Here is an 18325-nt window from a genome sequence, read left to right as displayed (position 1 = left end):
TCAACCAAACACCTCTGGTTTTGCTCCATTGAACTTTCCGATGCGGTCGGTGGAGCAAAAAATGGCGGTGCAAACTGATATTGAGGCTAATCAGTATACTCTGAAGTCATGCGTGGAAACCATGACGGCGGTCACAAATTTGTCGAACCGGCTGCAGAGTAGGACAAATGAGGTGCAGCATTTAAATTCCCAGCTGGCTCTGCTCCAACGCATGTATAAGGATGCGCGAGCAGAGATAAGCGTGCTAAGGGCAGAAAACAAGGAGCTGAAGCGGAAGGCCACCGTGATGTTCCGATTTGGAGGTCCACCATATGCTGCAGTGGAGGAGTATGGGGGAGTGATCATGCCCAGTGGAGTGGAAAACACGGAGGCAACACCGGCAAGGGCCGCCCAGGACGGAGGCAAGAAGAAAAGACCGGCTGAATAGGCGAAGAAGTGAGGTCGGTTGGTGGCCGGCTGCAGAAAAGAAAACAAATTGTTTTGTTTGTTGTGGTTGTTGGTTTTTTTTTTTTTTTTTTTTTTTTTTGGATGTAAAATGGTGATCGGGGTGAGCCCCTGATATGAATAAAAGGAGTGTGGTGTGCAAGTTCGTCGTCTGCCTGTTTTTTTTTTTTTTTTTTTTTTTTTTTTTTTTTTTTAATAATAATAATAATAATAATAATTGGGGACAAGCCCACATGGGTGGCTTGGAAACTATATGCTGGGTTTGATCAAAAACGTGGGCGTGAAAGTGAGAGAGAGAGAAGAGGATGATGGTCTGTGCAATATAATAAAATAAACATAGATATATATATATATAGAGATATATTAAAATAAGAGAAAGTGGAGTGGGGTTGAATAAAAAAATTGTGGCATCAGAAAGTGCTGTCTGTCAATCCCATGGGTGTGTGTGTGAGTGTGGGAGAGATGATTATGTTGGAAAAAAGAAGAGAGAGACTTGGGACTCTATGGGTTGCTGATGTGGGTGCTAAGAAGTGGAAGAGAAAAGGGGCTTGGAGAGGTGCTGATTTTCCCAAATTCAATGTTACTGTGGCTTATCATCGCTCTGTGTTGCTTGCCAAATACGAGTGGCAGCCAAAGCAGTCAGCAGTCTCTAATCAAGATGGATTGAAGGGAATATATCGAGTAGATGTTGATATTCCGTCAGATGACTGGGCTTCCATCACTGGCTTCTATGATGTCCTTGTATTCAATACCGGCCACTGGTGGGGTTACGACAAGTTCCCAAAAGAGACGCCTCTTGTTTTCTATAAGGCTGGGAGACCCATAGTTCCACCCCTGCAGATGTTGGATGGATTTAAAGTTGTCCTTGAGAATATGGTTTCTTACATAGAAAAAGAATTCCCACGAAAGACACTCAAGTTCTGGCGCTTGCAATCTCCAAGACATTTTTATGGTGGTGATTGGAATCAAAATGGTAGTTGCTTGTTCAATGAGCCCCTTGAGGAACAGCAGCTTGATTTGTGGTTTGATCCCAGCAACAATGGAGTGAACAAAGAAGCAAGACGACTGAATCATATAATTGCATGGTCAAAAACAACAGAAGCTCGGAGAACAAATATGTGTGAGGCAAAGAAGAGTTCAGCTATGGACTTTGTGGCAGCGGAGGGAAGGTATGTGTAGAGGTCCGGCGGACTAGGTTGAGGTCCGGCGGGCGGCCAAGGCGAGGTTGCCGCCCGCCGGTGACACGAAAAAAAATACTAAACTCTTAACCTTGCTCTGATACCATGTAAAGAAGGATGTATTATTGATTGATATATTACAAGCTTGATTAATTACAATTCCTATACAATCTATATATAGAAGAAAATGTGGTAGTAGGTGTAGTGGAGGTGATAGTGGGTTAGGTGAAGTGGAGTGTGTGGTGAAGTGGAGGTAGGTGAAGTGGAGTGTGTAGTGGAGTAGGTGAAGGTAAAGATGGGAAATTCTAACAGAGGCACAGGACTCACTTCTACCATAGGAGGCACAGGACTCACTTCTACCATAGGAGGCACAGGACTCACTTCATACCAAGGCTCCCCCGGAAGTGAGGACGGGGACACCGGAGAGGACAAGAAATAGGACTGGGACTCAAAGAAAGTGACATCCATGGACACAAACCACTTACGAGAAGAAGGGTGGTAACATTTATACCCCTTTTGAGTAGGAGAATAACCAAGGAAAACACACTTGAGGGAGCGAGGGTCCAACTTACCACGAGAGGGAGAGTGATTATGGACAAAACAGACACAACCAAATATTTTGGGAGGAATAGAAAACAAGGACTGAGTACCGAGGAGGACGTGAAGCGGAGCCTGTTTGTCCAAAACCTGGGTAGGGAGACGATTAATAAGATAGGCAGCGGTGAGAACGGCGTCGCCACAATAGGGTCGAGGCACGTTCATAAAAAAACACATGCACCGAGCCATGTCAAGAAGATGCCGATTCTTGCGTTCGGCCACCCCATTTTGTTGAGGGGTATTGGTACAAGAGGTCTGATGGATAATGCCATGAGTAGAGAAATATTGTCCTAACCCAGAATCTATGTATTCCCCGCCATTATCAGAACGAAATATTTTGATAGTGGCCCCAAACTGAGTACAAATCATCTTATGAAAAGTGCGAAACACAGAGAAAACTTCACTCTTATCTTTCATGAGATACACCCAAGTAGCACGAGAAAAATCATCAATAAATGTAACAAACCAGCGATGACCTTTCACAGACAGAACACGAGAGGGACCCCAAACATCAGAGTGTATTAATGAAAAAGGAACTAAGCTTTTATTCAAACTGGGAGCAAAAGAAGCTCTATGTTGTTTTCCAAGTTGACAAGACTCACAAAGAAAGTCAGACACATGATGATTTGCAAAACTAGAAGGAAATAAATGCTTAAGTAAATGAAAGGAGAGATGCCCAAGACGCCGATGCCACAGCCAGACATCAGCGGGTGTAGGAGAAGACGGGGTGGAAGAATAAGCAAGTTTGTCCGGTTGATCTAGGAAGTAGAGACCATTTTCTGCACTACCACTGCCAATCGTCCTCCCCGTGACAAGGTCCTGAAAAAGACAATGATCAGGAAAAACGTCACACAACAATTCAAATCCTGGGTAAGACGACTTAAGGATAACAGATTAACAGAAAACTTGGGAACATGGAGAACAGAAGATAGATGCATGGTAGGAGTGACTTGGACTAAACCTTTTCCAGAAATAGAAGAAACAGTTCCATCGGCAATCCTAACTTTGTCCTGACCTGAAGAAGGCTTATAGGCAGAGAAAACATCAGAGGAGCCAGACATATGATCTGAGGCACCAGAATCAATAATCCAAGGCAAAGATGTATGACACAGGAAAGCACAAGGAGAAGGTACTAAGTTACTTGAGCGGGCAAAGGACGAGGAAGCGGGACTGAGAGCAGTAGAAGATCTGCGGTCCAACAATTGGCGCAAAGCATCCTCCAGCTCAGTATCAGAAGCGTGGGTAGCAGAAGTGGAATTAGAATCAAGGGTATCAACGGCACTAGACTGATGAGCCCGGGAATAGGAACCACGTCCTCGAGAGTGGCTTGACCGACCGCCTCGAGAACCCGACCGATCACTTCGACCCCCAGATGGAGTCCCATGAAGCTTCCAACATGTCTCACGAGTATGCTGCGGCTTTTTGCAATAATCACAGAATACAGACTCCTTAGCAGCAGACGGAGGAGGCAGGCTGAGGCTATCTCGAGGAGTAGACAGTAATGCGGAACGGTCAGTAGAGACAGGGGACATCATAGCAGACCGACGACTCTCCTCATTTTGGACATAGGCAAATGCCTCTTGCAGTGAAGGAAGAGTGTCCATACTCAGAACTCGACCCCTAACTGGATCATACTCCATATTTAGGCCAGCCAAAAATTTAAAGACCCGTTCCCGTGCGATGAACTTCTTGTACCCGATAGAATCAGTAGGGCAAACGGGCTTATAGTCTTCCAGGTGGTCAAGGCGTTTCCAGCCGTTGGTGAGGAAAGTGAAGTACTGAAGAACAGTCTGCTCCCCCTGAAGTGTGCTCTCAATAGAGCGACGCAACTCAAATGCCTGTGAAAAATTTCCTTTGCGGGAATAGGTAACAGCCACAGCCTCCCAAATGTCCTGGGCAGTCTCCATAGACAAGTAGCCCTCACCAAGTTCTGGAACCATCGAATGGATAAGCCAACTCATAATCAAAGAGTTGTTAATCTCCCATTGGTCATAACCTGAGTCAGTGGTACTAGGTGCCTGTATCCTGCCATCAACATACCCCATCTTCCCTCTGCTCTTTAAAAACAAAGTCAAACTTTGAGACCATGCTAGGTAGTTCTGACCATTAAATAGAGAGGTGGTGATTTTCAGACTAGGGTTGGGGTTCTCAGTCATGGTAGTAGGTAGAATGAGACTCTCACTTTTTGGTGTTTGAGATGAAGGGGACACACTAGTGGAATCTGTCATGGATACAATACTACCAAACCCGCAACAAATTAGTGGAAATCACAAACCCGGAAGGTGGTAGTGAGATAACAGGCACAATGATCACTATAAAGACATACAAAATACAAAATTAAGAAACCATTTTTTTTGTTTTGTTTTTGTTTTTGTTTTTGTTTTTTTGTTTTTTTTTTTTTTGTTTTTGTTTTTGTTTTTTTTTGTTTTTGTTTTTATATGTTGAGTTATTTATATATACATGTATTTATATATAAATATATATCAGGCTATAGTTATATATATATATCAGGATATATATATATATATTATATGTACCTTGGTTTGAGATCAGAGGACGACGAGGACAAGGGCTGAGACGAGCGACGAACTGCGGGAGAAGATCGACGAGCGACGAACTGCGATGAAGATCGACGAACTGCGATTGATGAAGACGAGCGACGAACTGCGGGAGAAGATCGACGGGCTGAGACGAAGACGAAGCAGATGAAGACGAGGGCTGAAGAAGCGGAATGATGATGATGGCAGAGACGAAGAAGAAGCGGAATGATGATGATGGCAGAAGATCGATTCAGCAGATGATCCAACTAGGTATGCTTTGAACCCTAGCCCTGGAGGTGATGCTCTGATACCATTAAGCTTGGGTAACCAGCTTAGGGTATGATGAGATATCACCCCTTATTTATAAATGAAGATTTAGGGTTTACAAAGAAGACAATTACAAGATGATCCCTGAGTGCGTAAAAATGATTACAGATCTTAGAGACTTTCGGCTAATATAATATGCTAAGTGCCTTTCGGTGATTATAATATGTCAACATGTTCTTCGTGCCCTTTATATTTACTTTTGGCCTCACCTTTATTCTATGCAAGCGTATTACACAATTGAAAAAAGGTTATTCCTAATTGTTGCTACAGAAGACCTAACACTTGGCATAATTTTCTCAAAGTTGCTTGCTCAAAACGGTCAGACTTGACCTACAATCTCACGTTTGGCAGTCACAGCTTTAACCACTTCATCAAGCAATGGTCCCTATCATATAGACGGTTACTAGATGGAGTTTAACCTCAGTTTTGGGAAGGAATATTTTTTAAAACTAGATGTGCAATCTTTGATATCATGTGGCTCTGACAGATGTGGATTAAGTGAATCCTTTGTATTATTATTATTTTATTATTCATATTTTTCATGTATATAGTATATATTGAATATTCCATACCTTGTATATTTTTAAAGATTGAAATTTTGAATCAGACCAAAATCTGACATTAAGCTGAAGTTTGGAGGAATTAAAAAACTGAAACATTAAATTATGTTCAAAGGTGGAAGAGAATGACTCTTGATTGTATAAAGAGAAATCCAATCTGTATTTGTGACACGGATTATTGATATCAGGAGACAGTTAGATCCCACTGATTTGATTTGCCAATTTTGCTGGTTGTTCGTGTGCTATTCCATTGTAATGATCATGATGTTGGCCAAATACAGGCAACGGTCCTCTGTTTGATTGGTTACTGGTTTGGTTTCCCACATAATATATTGGTACCTTTTATAATCATTGTCAATCCTTCTGCAATTTTTTATATCTGTTTGACTTGCGCATCATTTTACCTGTTTTTTTAGTCCTAATCAATAATATGAGTTTCTTAAGAGAAATATGTTTTTTTGGATTCTTTTTTGTTTGTTTGTTTTTTTTTTTTTTTTGTTATATGGCTATTTCTTTCTTTCTTTTTTATTTTTATTTTTTATTTTTATCCCTTGGCCTTATGTGTAGATATGAATTTTTTATTGATCAGTTTTGCAGGAAAGGAAACCTTACGATGTCTTGCTCTAGCCTTGAAAAGGATGCCCATGGGTCATCAAACTGTGTCCTTTGACGATGAAAAGGACCTTACATTTGTTGGGTTGGTATGTTTTTTTTTGGGTATAGTTTGTTGATTGGTATTGTTGGTGAGTCTTAGGCATCAAGATTCTTGCAACAAGTTTTGTGTGATTTTCCCATCATCATTCGAGAATGTTGTTACTACTTTCTACTAAAAATGGTCATTTCTTCAGTCAGACGAAAAGAACAAAAGAATAAAAAATGAGTGATTTGCATGAATGCTTCATTAATTTAGGGGAAACTATCAATCAGTGGGAAGTGGGGCAAATATTTACGAAAGCGGGGGTGTTTTCATGGGGTGCAAATTTTATTGTGTTTGTTTTCACAAGAAATAGTTGTACCCCCACGTATTTGTAAATTTGTTTTGTCAACCCTGATTGGTAATTGCCCCGTTCATTTATTATTGAGACCCCACGAATGTGGCTACCCTTCACAATGAAGCATTTTACTCGTTTGCAAGTTGGCAAGCTTGGTAAACTGTTTTCATTGTACTTGTTAGCAAATTCATCAAATTTAGGTATCGTGGAAATGTCCTAGATCTTTCCGCTACGGAGAAAAAAACAAGTGGTATATGTATATATGAGATTATGTCATAAATTTCTTAGTAAAAGTAACGTCAAGCGTGATATAAATTTGAGTAAGCTTACAAGTTACAATAACTATGTATCAGAAACTCCTGCCACTTAGATGAGGTCCAATTGAATATTTTTGAAAACCTAGCGTAATATCCATTAACTTATATACTAAAAAAGCGCAGACACGAACACGTGATACGATACGGACATGCCAACATAACAATTTTTAAAAAAATGTAAAACACGACACTTGAGGAACACACAAATTTATGGTTTTCTATATTTATTATATGTCATTTATAAATATTTCACTCAAATTTAATAAAAATATATAACATACCTTGAATTCTAAAGTTTAAAGGAGAATGGATTAATAGGCATAAATTTATGTTGTTTTTCTTTTCTTTTAAATTGAAAGTTATTTTGTTGAAACTTATAATGTGTTTCATATGTGCCTAAGCAATGAATGAGAGTCCCTCAAATGACTTGAGTCTAAAAAAATTATAAAAAATAACAGCACATGTTTGGACTTGTGTCTTTCATGTGTTAGGAACTGTCCGGTGAGTGTTAGTATCTAACACGTCACCTTCTTAGAAGTGTCCGTGCTTCTTAGCTTATATTTTTTATTTATGTATGCAGAAACACACACATGGTAAATCATTTACTTGTATGTGGTGGTTGGTGGAAATTTCTTATTAATTCTAGCAACTACTTACCACAAGTCCATTAGTGGTTCTAAAAAGCATTCAGTTTGTAACGTAATGGTTGGTTTAAGGATGGCAGATTTGGATATTGACTGATTTTCCGGTGTGAACTGAAATCGCTCCTGAACCGGCTGGTTTCTGCTGTTACAACCAAGTCCGTAATGGTGTTTCACCATCTCTGAAATAATTTTTTTTTGAACCTCACTTTATTACGTATTTAAAGCAATCATTTTAGTCATCCATTCAGCCATGTGGTGCGGAGGGTCGGACTAACCAATGATTGAGTACTTTCTGTTCATGGGTATAATTTATAAGGCTTATTTAAACCTAGTGGGATGGCTGTTGCTTGAGTAACTAGCTGATGTGGGATTCTTGAGTGTACATTGGTAGATGTCTTTGTTTTATTGTAGTTGGGTTGCTCATCTCTCCTTTCACTTGATGTGGGATTGAAAGACAGGTTCTTACTCTCACAGGTTTTCATACTGGAGAACTTCAATTGATGAAAAGTGGCCATTTTTTTTTTATTAACATTAATTTTATTAGTTCATACAGTATGAAAAATATATTTTTAAATGTCCTAATATTTATTAAAATATGACCAGTTAAGATTAAAGTCATCTGAAGATGTGTAGTATTGAGTTTTAGGTGAGTTGCTGATCCCGGTATGTATAGCTGATACTCTCGATATTGTTATACCACGATTGTTACCGTTATGTGTCTCAATACTGCAATTTAGAACCATGCGTCCAGCATGCTATGGTTGGTAAGAGAAGAGAAGAAAAGGAAAGATTGAAAATCCCTTTGCAGTATGATAACATTAGGAAACTTGGCGTAAGGCTGATTATAAGTGGAATTGGAGTGGGTTTTGGTTATGGAAATTTGTGAGGGTTAGGTTGTAGAAGATAAAAGAATGCTTTTGGGGTTTGTAGATAAAAAATGTTGAATTTTTGTTTGATTTCTAAATTGTATGGTTGCAGGATTAACAGAATTGACTGCTGAAAGTTCCAGGGAAGCTGTTATTTTATGAGATTTAATTGTTTATTTGAAGGCTAATAAGTGGGGTAATGGTTTTGGCGTGATTGCTGCATGATTGGGGAATGTTTTGGATCTGTTCTGGTTAGTGATGCACTTGGGTGGGGTTAGTTTGTCTTTATACTTAACCTAGAACTGAACTGACCATCTATGGTTCTCCAACATTGGAATTGAGAACTGGACCGTCTTTTGTAAACCAAACCAAATGATTTCAAATGTCTTTTTGAACCGCAGGCCTAATGATTTTAAATGTCTTTTGGAAAGAAGCTTGCCTATAGCTTTGCCCTAACTCTTGCAAAATGGGCCAATCTACAAGCATAACCAACCAATTAGCCCAACAAGCTTTAAGGCTTATGGGAGAGAATATCTTTTTATGACTTGTGGAAGTGAAGCCATTTTTCTTCTAAATCAATGTCAGACTATCAAAGTTTTAAAGGCATTATTGAGGCTCTCTACAAGGTGAGGCTAAGGGTAAATGCATTAAGGCCTTGATTTTTAGGCAACACTTACCAAAATCGCGCATCAACTGTCTAAGGTATATGCCCCTTAGGTGTGCCTTGTATGCATCTTGCACAAAAAAACATATGAAAAGTACGCATATGGAGAGTTTGTCTTGGGCTGTTGTTAAACTTAGTCTCCTACATGGTTTAAACATAAAAGAAAAACCTCTTTTGTAACTATATTTCATTGGAAAAATCAAGTAAATGATCAACGAAAGAAAACACAATGCTAAAGCTCAAGTAAGAAGCTTAATAATTAAAGTTTAGAATGTCGATTTCAACTTCAATAACCGAGTAGGACAACTTGTACGCACCTCGACTAGGACAGCTTGTACAAACGTCTTTTTTTTTTTTTTTTTTTCTTTCTTTCTTTCATTCTTTTGATAACCGAGTAGGACAGCTTGTACGCACCTCGATGATAGTGAAATGTTCAATGCATTGAGGAGAAAAGTATTTACACCTTTATATTTAAGTTTTAATACTTTTTAACTACATTAAAATACTTTATTTATGTCCTAAATATAAAAATTTGAAATTTGAAATGCTAACACCTCATTATCTTGAGGCTTACACCTCACCTCATGAGGGCTAATTTGCCTTGCATTATGCATTTGCCCTTAAAAACTTCGGGAACAACTAATATAATGAACAACCTTGTTCATATCATATTATGAATGCTGCAAATATGAACCACTCCAAAGCTCTATTAATTTGGCATGGTGGCACTAAGAAATATTTTGTTTAAATGTGACCTAACAGCTTTTGACATTATGATGTGTTTTTGTAGAGCTGCTCCAAACATAAACAACATGCAATTAAATTTGCTTTGGTCATGGTGAAATTGTGTCATTTTTAGAGTTTAAGTTGTTAATCTGTCAAGTTTAAATTAGTTTTTTCCAGAGAGTGAACGAGAGCCGGAGAGATAGAGGAAAGAGCTTGATTGATGAAGAGGGAAGGAGGGAGGAAGAGGAAGATGAGGGTTGTACCAGGTCCCCAACACAGGAAATGATGGCTCATGATGGTAGACTGCTGTTGGAGTTGGAGAAGATGTTGGGTGACGGTGGCTACTGCATGTAAGTTTCAGAGGCAGTTGTGATGACCACCGATGGTGAAGTTGGTGGTGGCCACTAGTGGCTTTGTTAGGTGGTGGTTTGAGTGAGAGAGAGAGAGATCAATGTCAAAATCTTCCTTGGTAGTTTCAGTATTTTTGTTACCTTTCAAAAGGGCATCAAACTTGGAAGAAAGCTTTTTGCTATTAAACATGTTAGTAGATTAAACAAAGAAAACTTATGGCCTTAAGGAAAGGAAGTATCATTTCTGATACAAAGCTGATGGTCATACTATTCTAATGAAGAATTACTTAAGAAAACTTAGCCTAAGGATACCTACAAGTGGAATTGTGGTGGGTCATGGTCATGGAAACTAGTTAGGGTAAGGGATTTAGGATCCTAAAAGGTCGATGGCAGCTTTTAGGATTTGTACATGAAATGTGAGTTTTATTCTTGTGGCTGCAAGATTTCAGAATTGGCTACTGAAGGTTCTAGGAAAGTAGCTATTTATGAGATGTAATTGTTAATTTGTAGGCCAACAGGTATAATTAGGGATTAGGCTTGGTTAATGCTTGATTGGGGAAGGATTTTGGGTTGGGAATTGGGATTGTGAGTAGTAACTTTGGAACAGTGTTTTGCTTCCTTTGTACGGAGAAAGAGGAAGATTGGGGAAGGGTTTGGAACATGGACGAATTAACCGTAACATGATTGTATAATGTCTAGGGTGCACTCCATATGAAACCGCTGATTTGCCATTTTTCTTCTTGTCATGCTTTGTATCACCCATCCTTTCATTTGTTTGGTTGGGTTGTATCTAAGAAAGGAAAAGAAAGAGGGAAGGAGAATTTATTAGAAGTTTCAAATGGTTTTCTCTAAAATGAAAAGATATTTGTAGGGAGATAAATAAACAATGTAAAAGCATGTAAAACAAGTTTTAAATGCTTTACATTCTCTTTGAGACAGTCATTATTGAACTATGATTGGTTGATCAAATTTTGTTCTATTAATTTTAGTTTCTTGCTGTTTGAGCGTAAAAATAATCGATCTTTTGGATTTGGATATTGTCTTCATGTTGCCATTTATCTTCTTGTTCTCTTACTCTTTTTTATGTTCAATAAAATTAAAGGTCGGAATGCTTGATCCACCAAGAGAAGAAGTAAGAAATGCTATACTTTCATGCATGACAGCTGGCATACGTGTTATAGTGGTCACAGGGGATAACAAGGTAACTTAAATTATCAATATTAATTTTTTTGTAATATCATGTAATCTTTTTTAATATTTTAAATATTCAAGGGTACTTTTCTAACTTGAGAGGCAACTTTAGAGTACTGCAGAATCACTGTGTCAAAAGATAGGTGCTTTCGATCACATGGGAGATTTTGGTGGACACTCTTACACTGCTTCTGAGTTTGAAGAGCTTCCAGCACTACAAAAAGCAATGGCATTACAACGCATGACACTGTTCACCCGGTATACTTGACAGTTGATAATTCTTTAGTCATTTTACTTTTTTCTTGAGAATTTTAATTTTTTGGATTATATCTTGTAATTCGGGCATAATTTTGCTGCTTGTTAGGGTTGAGCCATCTCATAAAAGGATGCTGGTTGAAGCATTACAACACCAAAATGAAGTGGTAGGTCTCCTAAGTCTCAGTTATCAGAATGATTGTATGATCCTGATGTCCAGTAGGTCTGAGTAGGAGACAAAATGTACATCAGCAGAAGGGTCATTCCCCTAGCACAAACAAATTGTTGCAAGCACAGCAAGACTGTTCACACAACATCTAAAGACTATAAGCCTAAAAACAGAACCCTTTTTAATCCTAAACTTTGTACTGAATTGATATAAATATAAATATCTTTTGTTGTGTGTTCTAAAAAAAAAAAAAAAAAAAACTGACAGCATGGTACACTAACGACTTTTATCGAAGTATATCAGTACAGCAATATCCCACTGTAAACACATCTGCCAATTTGCAAAGTTATTCTTAACCGTTCTCGAAGTACTGATTCTAAACCTCACATCTTCCCCAATAGCTTTCATAATCAAAGGTCCATTTCTTTTTTGGGTGAAGATTCTTCTATTTCTTTCCTTTCATATATGGTAGACTGTAACAGCCATTAAAAGCTTGAAAACAGCAGTTAGGAAATTATCCTTCTTACAATACTGGACTGTCCAAAAAAGCTCCTCACTCCAGCTTTGAGGGTATCTACTGATCTCATTTTTCTGAAGCACATTATCCAAATGAGGGAAGTAAATGGGCATGCCAAAAATAAATGCTCTGAGATTCTTCTGGAATGTTACAGACCACATTTAGGTTCAACTGCCATCCCCCATTCCTTTAGCCTATCTTTAGTGGCCAATCTTTCTTGGCATAGGAGCCATAAAATAAAAGCACATCTTGGAATGTTTTGAGAAAGCCAAATGGTGTTATGTCATCTCAATCTCACTCTCACTCTCACCACTTCAATATTTGCTCCCATGGCTATATTTATTGAAACTAGTGAATTGACCTACTGTGGTTACTCTCTCTCCCCGTAAGTTAGCTTTCATCTAGTCACAATGTGGCTGATCATCCTTCTACTTGGTATAGTATTTAGGATCTCATGAAGATTACAACAAGGTACATATGATACTGTTATGCTGATATATTGTAGCAGATCTATTGCAAAGCAGTTTTTTAGTGATGATCTATGCATGTGCATGGGTTAGTCCCAGCTCAAAGGACGGATGGGGATACTGTGGTGCAATGAAGACATATCGTACATGTAGTAGTAGCTGAACCTAGCTTTGGTTTTGCATACATTTATATGTCATTCGTGAGTTAGGTTTTTGGGGGTGAGAAGTGTTATGAGTTTAGTTTTGTCAGGCTTGCATTGTTAGACTAAACTCTAAGATTGAGTCCACTTACTAAACCCTTTCTGCATCTGCTAACCCAATGGTTATAAGTCTCTCCATCTAGTTTCATTCTGCTTGGAGTGGATGGGTGGGGTAGGTAATCATAGTTTTGTTTCTTTGTTTTTGTTGTTGTGACCATAGCCAGAACTGTCCCTATTCCACTGCATTTGGATTTCTTATCTTTGCACACGTGTATTCTGTTTAAATCAAGAGTTGAATTGAGCTCAGCATGCCTTGTTTTGGCTCAGGCCCCTTTTAGTTGGATGAATTGGGCGTTGTTTACTGGGCCCTTGTCTATGCTCATCAGTTAGTCAACTTTGAAAGCCCTGCTTGAATATGATTGTGTTCATAGATATCTTGTTTTGGCTTGCTTATCTGATTTAAGATGGTTCATAGTCATCCTTATGGAACTGTTTTTTAGTATCAACTTGCTTGCTCCAATTTTCCATAGCTATTGCTTGCCCTTATAAACGGCAATACTTACTGGCGACACAACTCTTCTTACACTATTTGTTTAGATATTAACCAACTGTTTGTGCAAAGCATTTAGATTTCCAATTTCTTTTCGAAATGTGTTTTTCCTGCTCAAGAAATTAATTGTAAACTATATGATTGTAAGGTTGCAATGACTGGCGATGGAGTAAATGATGCACCTGCACTAAAGAAAGCTGACATAGGAATTGCCATGGGATCAGGCACAGCAGTTGCCAAGGTATTGCCTGGTGGCTCTCCCTTTTCGAGCATTTTATTTAATATTTCTTTGTGTGTTCAAAAAATAAAATATGGGCCTCAGAAAAACTTCTGCAAATTTATTTAATATTTCTAGGCTGTCAAGTATGGCAGGTGTTAGTAACATGGCCTCTTTTTTTTCTCGCTTTTTTTCTTTTGTTCCTTGACATAGTTCTCGTGATTGGCTGCAGTAGTAGTAGCACCAACTCTATGGCTCTCAAGAAAAACTTCGGCAAATTTATGCCAAAGTTTAGCACTTAATGATTATATTGTTTGGAATCGTGATTATTTGAACAACTCAATGTAAGCAGGATGAACACATTTGTCTCACATTTGATAAAGCTTCAGTAGGAATTTGTTTGTATTTATTTGTGGCTTTTGTTTCTCAAAAAGAAAAAAATTAACTTAAGATATTTTGTGTCATTTCCACTCTTACCAATTTTTCTGTAACGCCCCTAAATAATTAACATTTGACAAACCCAGATTACTCATCCATGTGTTCTAAATTTCCATTGATTTCCATCGTTCACGTATGAACAGGAACAATAGCATCTTGGCCAACATAATGACTAAATCTCCACATTTGTATTTCATAATATACCCATGAGATTTAGAAAATGCTCCACATGCAATTATACATTCAACACTTTCTAGAATGTGAATCTATAGCATGTGATGAGAATAATTAAGTAAACTAGGTACAAAATAATGCTCCATGAGCTACAAGTTCCAAGGCTTATGCCATGTTACATGGAATGGTTATTAAATCCATACAAATATAGCCCTTGGCTTGTCAAAAACAGAATACAAGTAACTGAGTCCTGTGCTCCAAAAGTCCCCTATGCCGCTACTTCGGCGGGGTCACAGCATCTTTACCTGCCAGCGGTTCCACTAGGGGTGAGCATGAAGCCTAGTAGGGAAATCTTGTCAAAGTACATACATTTTAAGCAATCATCGTGAGATGGATGCAAATGCCATGTCATACTCAAAAATGTAAATTTTTCTCATTTGCAAATCTCATGCAAGATGCTCATTCGAAAACATAATCAATTCAATGATTTCATTATATAATCAAGGGGTGGTAAATATGATTGAAGTAATTTCTAAGCTAGTGTCTGTAAGTAGGCTCTTAAGCACCACCAAAACCACTTTACTGGCTCTTAACCGGAAGGAACTTGGTACCTACTCTGCATGAGTTTTTGGACTTTCACCATAGAACTTAAGCCAACTTAGCTCTCAACTCTACACCCCCCAACCGCACTTACCAAACGTATTTATCCCAACACAACTCAAAACGAAAGTTTGTTTCACAAATACTTCTTTTCCAAAGTGTAACCTCGACAATGCCAATTTGAAAAGCAATGAGAATGAGATGAGATGACAAAACAATTTATCAACATTTTGCAAAGTTCAATTTTCCTCAATAATTTCCAATCTCAACAACACATTTCTCAATTGTGATCAAATACCACATCTCTACTCAATATATGTATGCACAATATGTTCCAAGAGATAATAGCAACACATCATCATATGTATTTTCTTTCTCATATAATCGAAAATTTCAATAGGATAATCATCCTTTCAATTCTTTATCTTCTCAAAACAAGTATAACAACATACTATTCTCATAATTTCTCAACATCAATCTCTCTTTTTCCATGGGTTTTCAACAATGAGAATGAACGTGCCAATTTCATCATTTCTCAACAATGAATCTCAACAATGTATAATTCCACACAATCTCAACTTTTTAACAAATTTCCAAAACCTAGGGTTTTCACAAAAATTTGGGTTTCTCATTTTGGAATGATTTTTACAAAAATAGAGCTCTTAAGTATCACATACTTATTTTCTTAAGGATTGAAGAAAATATTTGAGAAAAACCCTTTTTGAAAACAAAAAATCTTCCAAACCAAACCCTAACTCAAACTACACAATTATTTCATCAAAATGGCAATAGATTTGCTAAAACATATATATTACTCAAAAAAACTCCCTACCTCAAGCTCTAGGAGAAAGATGAGAGAAAAGCCCTAAAATTGGCTGTGTTGAAATTTGATTTCTACCGCACAAAGTGAAGCTCTTGAAATGTTCTCCAAATTGGCCTCAAGCACTAGGGTCTAAAAAGCTATAGATTTTCCAAGAACAAGGAAAGAGTGAAGATTTTTGGGTGAGGGTTAGAGATAGGGAGAAGAAAAGATGAGAAAAGGTTTTAGAGAGAGGGAGGTATTGTTGAAATGGGAGAAAAGGTTGAGAAAAGGGGTAAAAAAGGTGAGATTCTCGAAATCCGGAGTTGGGACCCAATCATTTCCGCATGTGCGAGACCTCTTCACCGCACGTGGGGAGCTCTTCTCTGCACGTGCGGAACACCACCTCCACACGTGCTTTTATTTCAGAAGCAAACTCAAACTTTCAACTCTTCCCGCATGTGCGATCCTCACCCCTGTTCATGCGGTCCCCCCTCTTCTGCACGTGCGGTTCCAACCGCGCACGTGCGGAAATGTTTAGTGGTCCAAAAGAGGTTCTAAAGGATTTCCCACTCTCGTCCCAGTTCCGTCCTTGCGTCCGAAACTCTAGGTTTTATCCCAGAACAAAACTTAGAAGTTTAAACAAGGAAGTTATGTAGTGTAGTAACATCACACTGTCTACATGGTCTTGAAACTGAATAAAAGTTTGAAAGTAATGGATTTAGACGGAAACAATCTAGAAACCAATTGGATTAAATATCCCGGAACATCACATTTTCAATCTGTCCTCTGATGTAATTTTTCATTAACTGACAAAGCAACATGACTTCTTTTTCATTCTTCAATATCTAGTAAGTTCTTGTAGTTGTAATGCATTTTCATTCTTTCAAAAGTTACAATATAGGTCATCCTACACGTCTAGTTGAAGCCTCAAATGTTCCTTTATTATCTTCCGTAATAGGGCAATCTCTATGTTGACTTCTGTTTGAACATGTTGTCCACCACTATGTTCCTTTACATGATGACCTCTTACTGATTCTCTAGCAGCAGTTCGGTTGATGCAAGCTACTAAAGAACAATAATGCCATTGAAGGTGTGGTCTGATGTGTCTTATCTCCATTGACTTTGGCCCTAAGCAACTAGGTGAACACCAGCCATTGAAATCCCCGAGCTGCTTCCTTGTCATCTTTGCATTCCTTTTGGGCACATCAAGTGTCACGACCCCAAACCGCCCCTAGTAGTTTGGTGCCGTGATGGCCAGTAATCCGTAATTACCGAAGGCCAACTTTCGAAAACTTAACACAATCAGAGAATGGATATAGGGGGCTCACAAATGCGGAAGCAATAAATCAAATACGAGTGGTCCATAAGAGCTGTGCATAGATCCAATGCAATGTCAAACATTTCCAATTAGCTTTACAACTTGAATACAGCAAAGTAAAAGACGAATTACATCTTGATCAAAAGGCTTCTTGAGCCGACATATACAAAAAATACAGTTAATACAAGCCAAGAAGCATGATTTTCAAGAATTGCCGACATAAAGATAAATGACATTGCCGACGTAAATACAAAACAAAGCCGACACAAGCAAGAGTCCAATAAGCTTTCAAAACAGTCTAGGCGTCGCCGACGTCCTGCTCATCACCTACATATATATAGAGAGGGTGAGCTTGGATACTCAGTGAATGGTACTAGAAATAAAGGTTTTGCACGAATATAGCCGAAGTCTTTCAAAACAAACGCATCAAACTTTATCAAGACAAGGGATGAACCGTATTCATCAGTCAAGTATCACAAGTCACAAGGGATGCTTACTGACATCGGCAAAACAAGGGATGAACCGTATTCATCAATCAAGTATCACAACATCGGCGAAGCAAGGGATGAACCGTATTCATCAATCAAGTATCACAAGTCACAAGGGATGCTTACTGACATCGGCAAAACAAGGGATGAACCGTATTCATCAATCAAGTATCACAACATCGGCGAAGCAAGGGATGAACCGTATTCATCAATCAAGTATCACAAGTCACAAGGGATGCTTACTGACATCGGCAAAACACATCAAGCTCATCAAAACGAGGGCTGTACGTTCCATAATCGTTTAGTCAAAGGTACTGCGGAAGTTTATAGTCCTCCAGCACAAGGGACTTGTGTTACTTAGGCCCGTAGCCCGATTTAACATAGCAAAACTGGTGTTACTTAGGCCTGTAGCCCGATTTAACAAGGACCGTATCCTTTTATGCTTAGTGCTGCGAAAGTTTAGAGTCCTCCAGCACAAGGGACTTGTGTTACTTAGGCCCGTAGCCCGATTTAACATAGCAAAAATGGTGTTACTTAGGCCCGTAGCCCGATTTAACAAGGACCGTATCCTTTTACGCTTAGTGCTGCGAAAGTTTAGAGTCCTCCAGCACAAGGGACTTTCCAAGGGAGGATCGTATCCTTTTATACTTAGTACTGCGAAAGTTTAGAGTCCTCCAGTACAAGGGACTTTCCAAGGTTAACATCAAACGAAGCTTATACTGGATACATCGAAA

General features: G+C 38.6%; 1 protein-coding gene and 1 pseudogene across 4 annotated transcripts in view; both read left to right on the top strand.

Annotated features, from left to right (window-relative positions):
• Positions 1-18325, top strand: part of LOC145789321 (calcium-transporting ATPase 3, endoplasmic reticulum-type-like) — a 94247-nt gene that overhangs the window by 52142 nt on the left and 23780 nt on the right. For 2 of the 3 annotated variants that reach the window (XM_082912464.1, XM_082912465.1), the window contains exons 20-24: positions 6236-6347; positions 11308-11406; positions 11509-11654; positions 11761-11818; positions 13703-13795. In XM_082912464.1, coding sequence (XP_082768590.1) covers positions 6236-6347; positions 11308-11406; positions 11509-11654; positions 11761-11818; positions 13703-13795 — 508 coding nt within the window. The remainder of the gene's footprint in view (positions 1-6235; positions 6348-11307; positions 11407-11508; positions 11655-11760; positions 11819-13702; positions 13796-18325) is intronic. The other variant, XM_082912466.1, reaches the window with a different exon arrangement.
• On the top strand, positions 672-1623 carry LOC145816197 (protein trichome birefringence-like 12 pseudogene; annotated as a pseudogene). The gene has a single exon (XR_014358646.1). The product of XR_014358646.1 is annotated as a protein trichome birefringence-like 12 pseudogene (transcript).

This window comes from Camellia sinensis, unplaced genomic scaffold (genome assembly GCF_055761805.1).
Source record: "Camellia sinensis isolate YWXY unplaced genomic scaffold, ASM5576180v1 Unanchor3, whole genome shotgun sequence".
In the NCBI taxonomy this organism is placed as follows: Eukaryota; Viridiplantae; Streptophyta; class Magnoliopsida; order Ericales; family Theaceae; genus Camellia; species Camellia sinensis.
The sequence above is the reverse complement of the archived record's forward strand: the minus strand, read 5'-3'. Positions and strand labels throughout refer to the sequence as shown.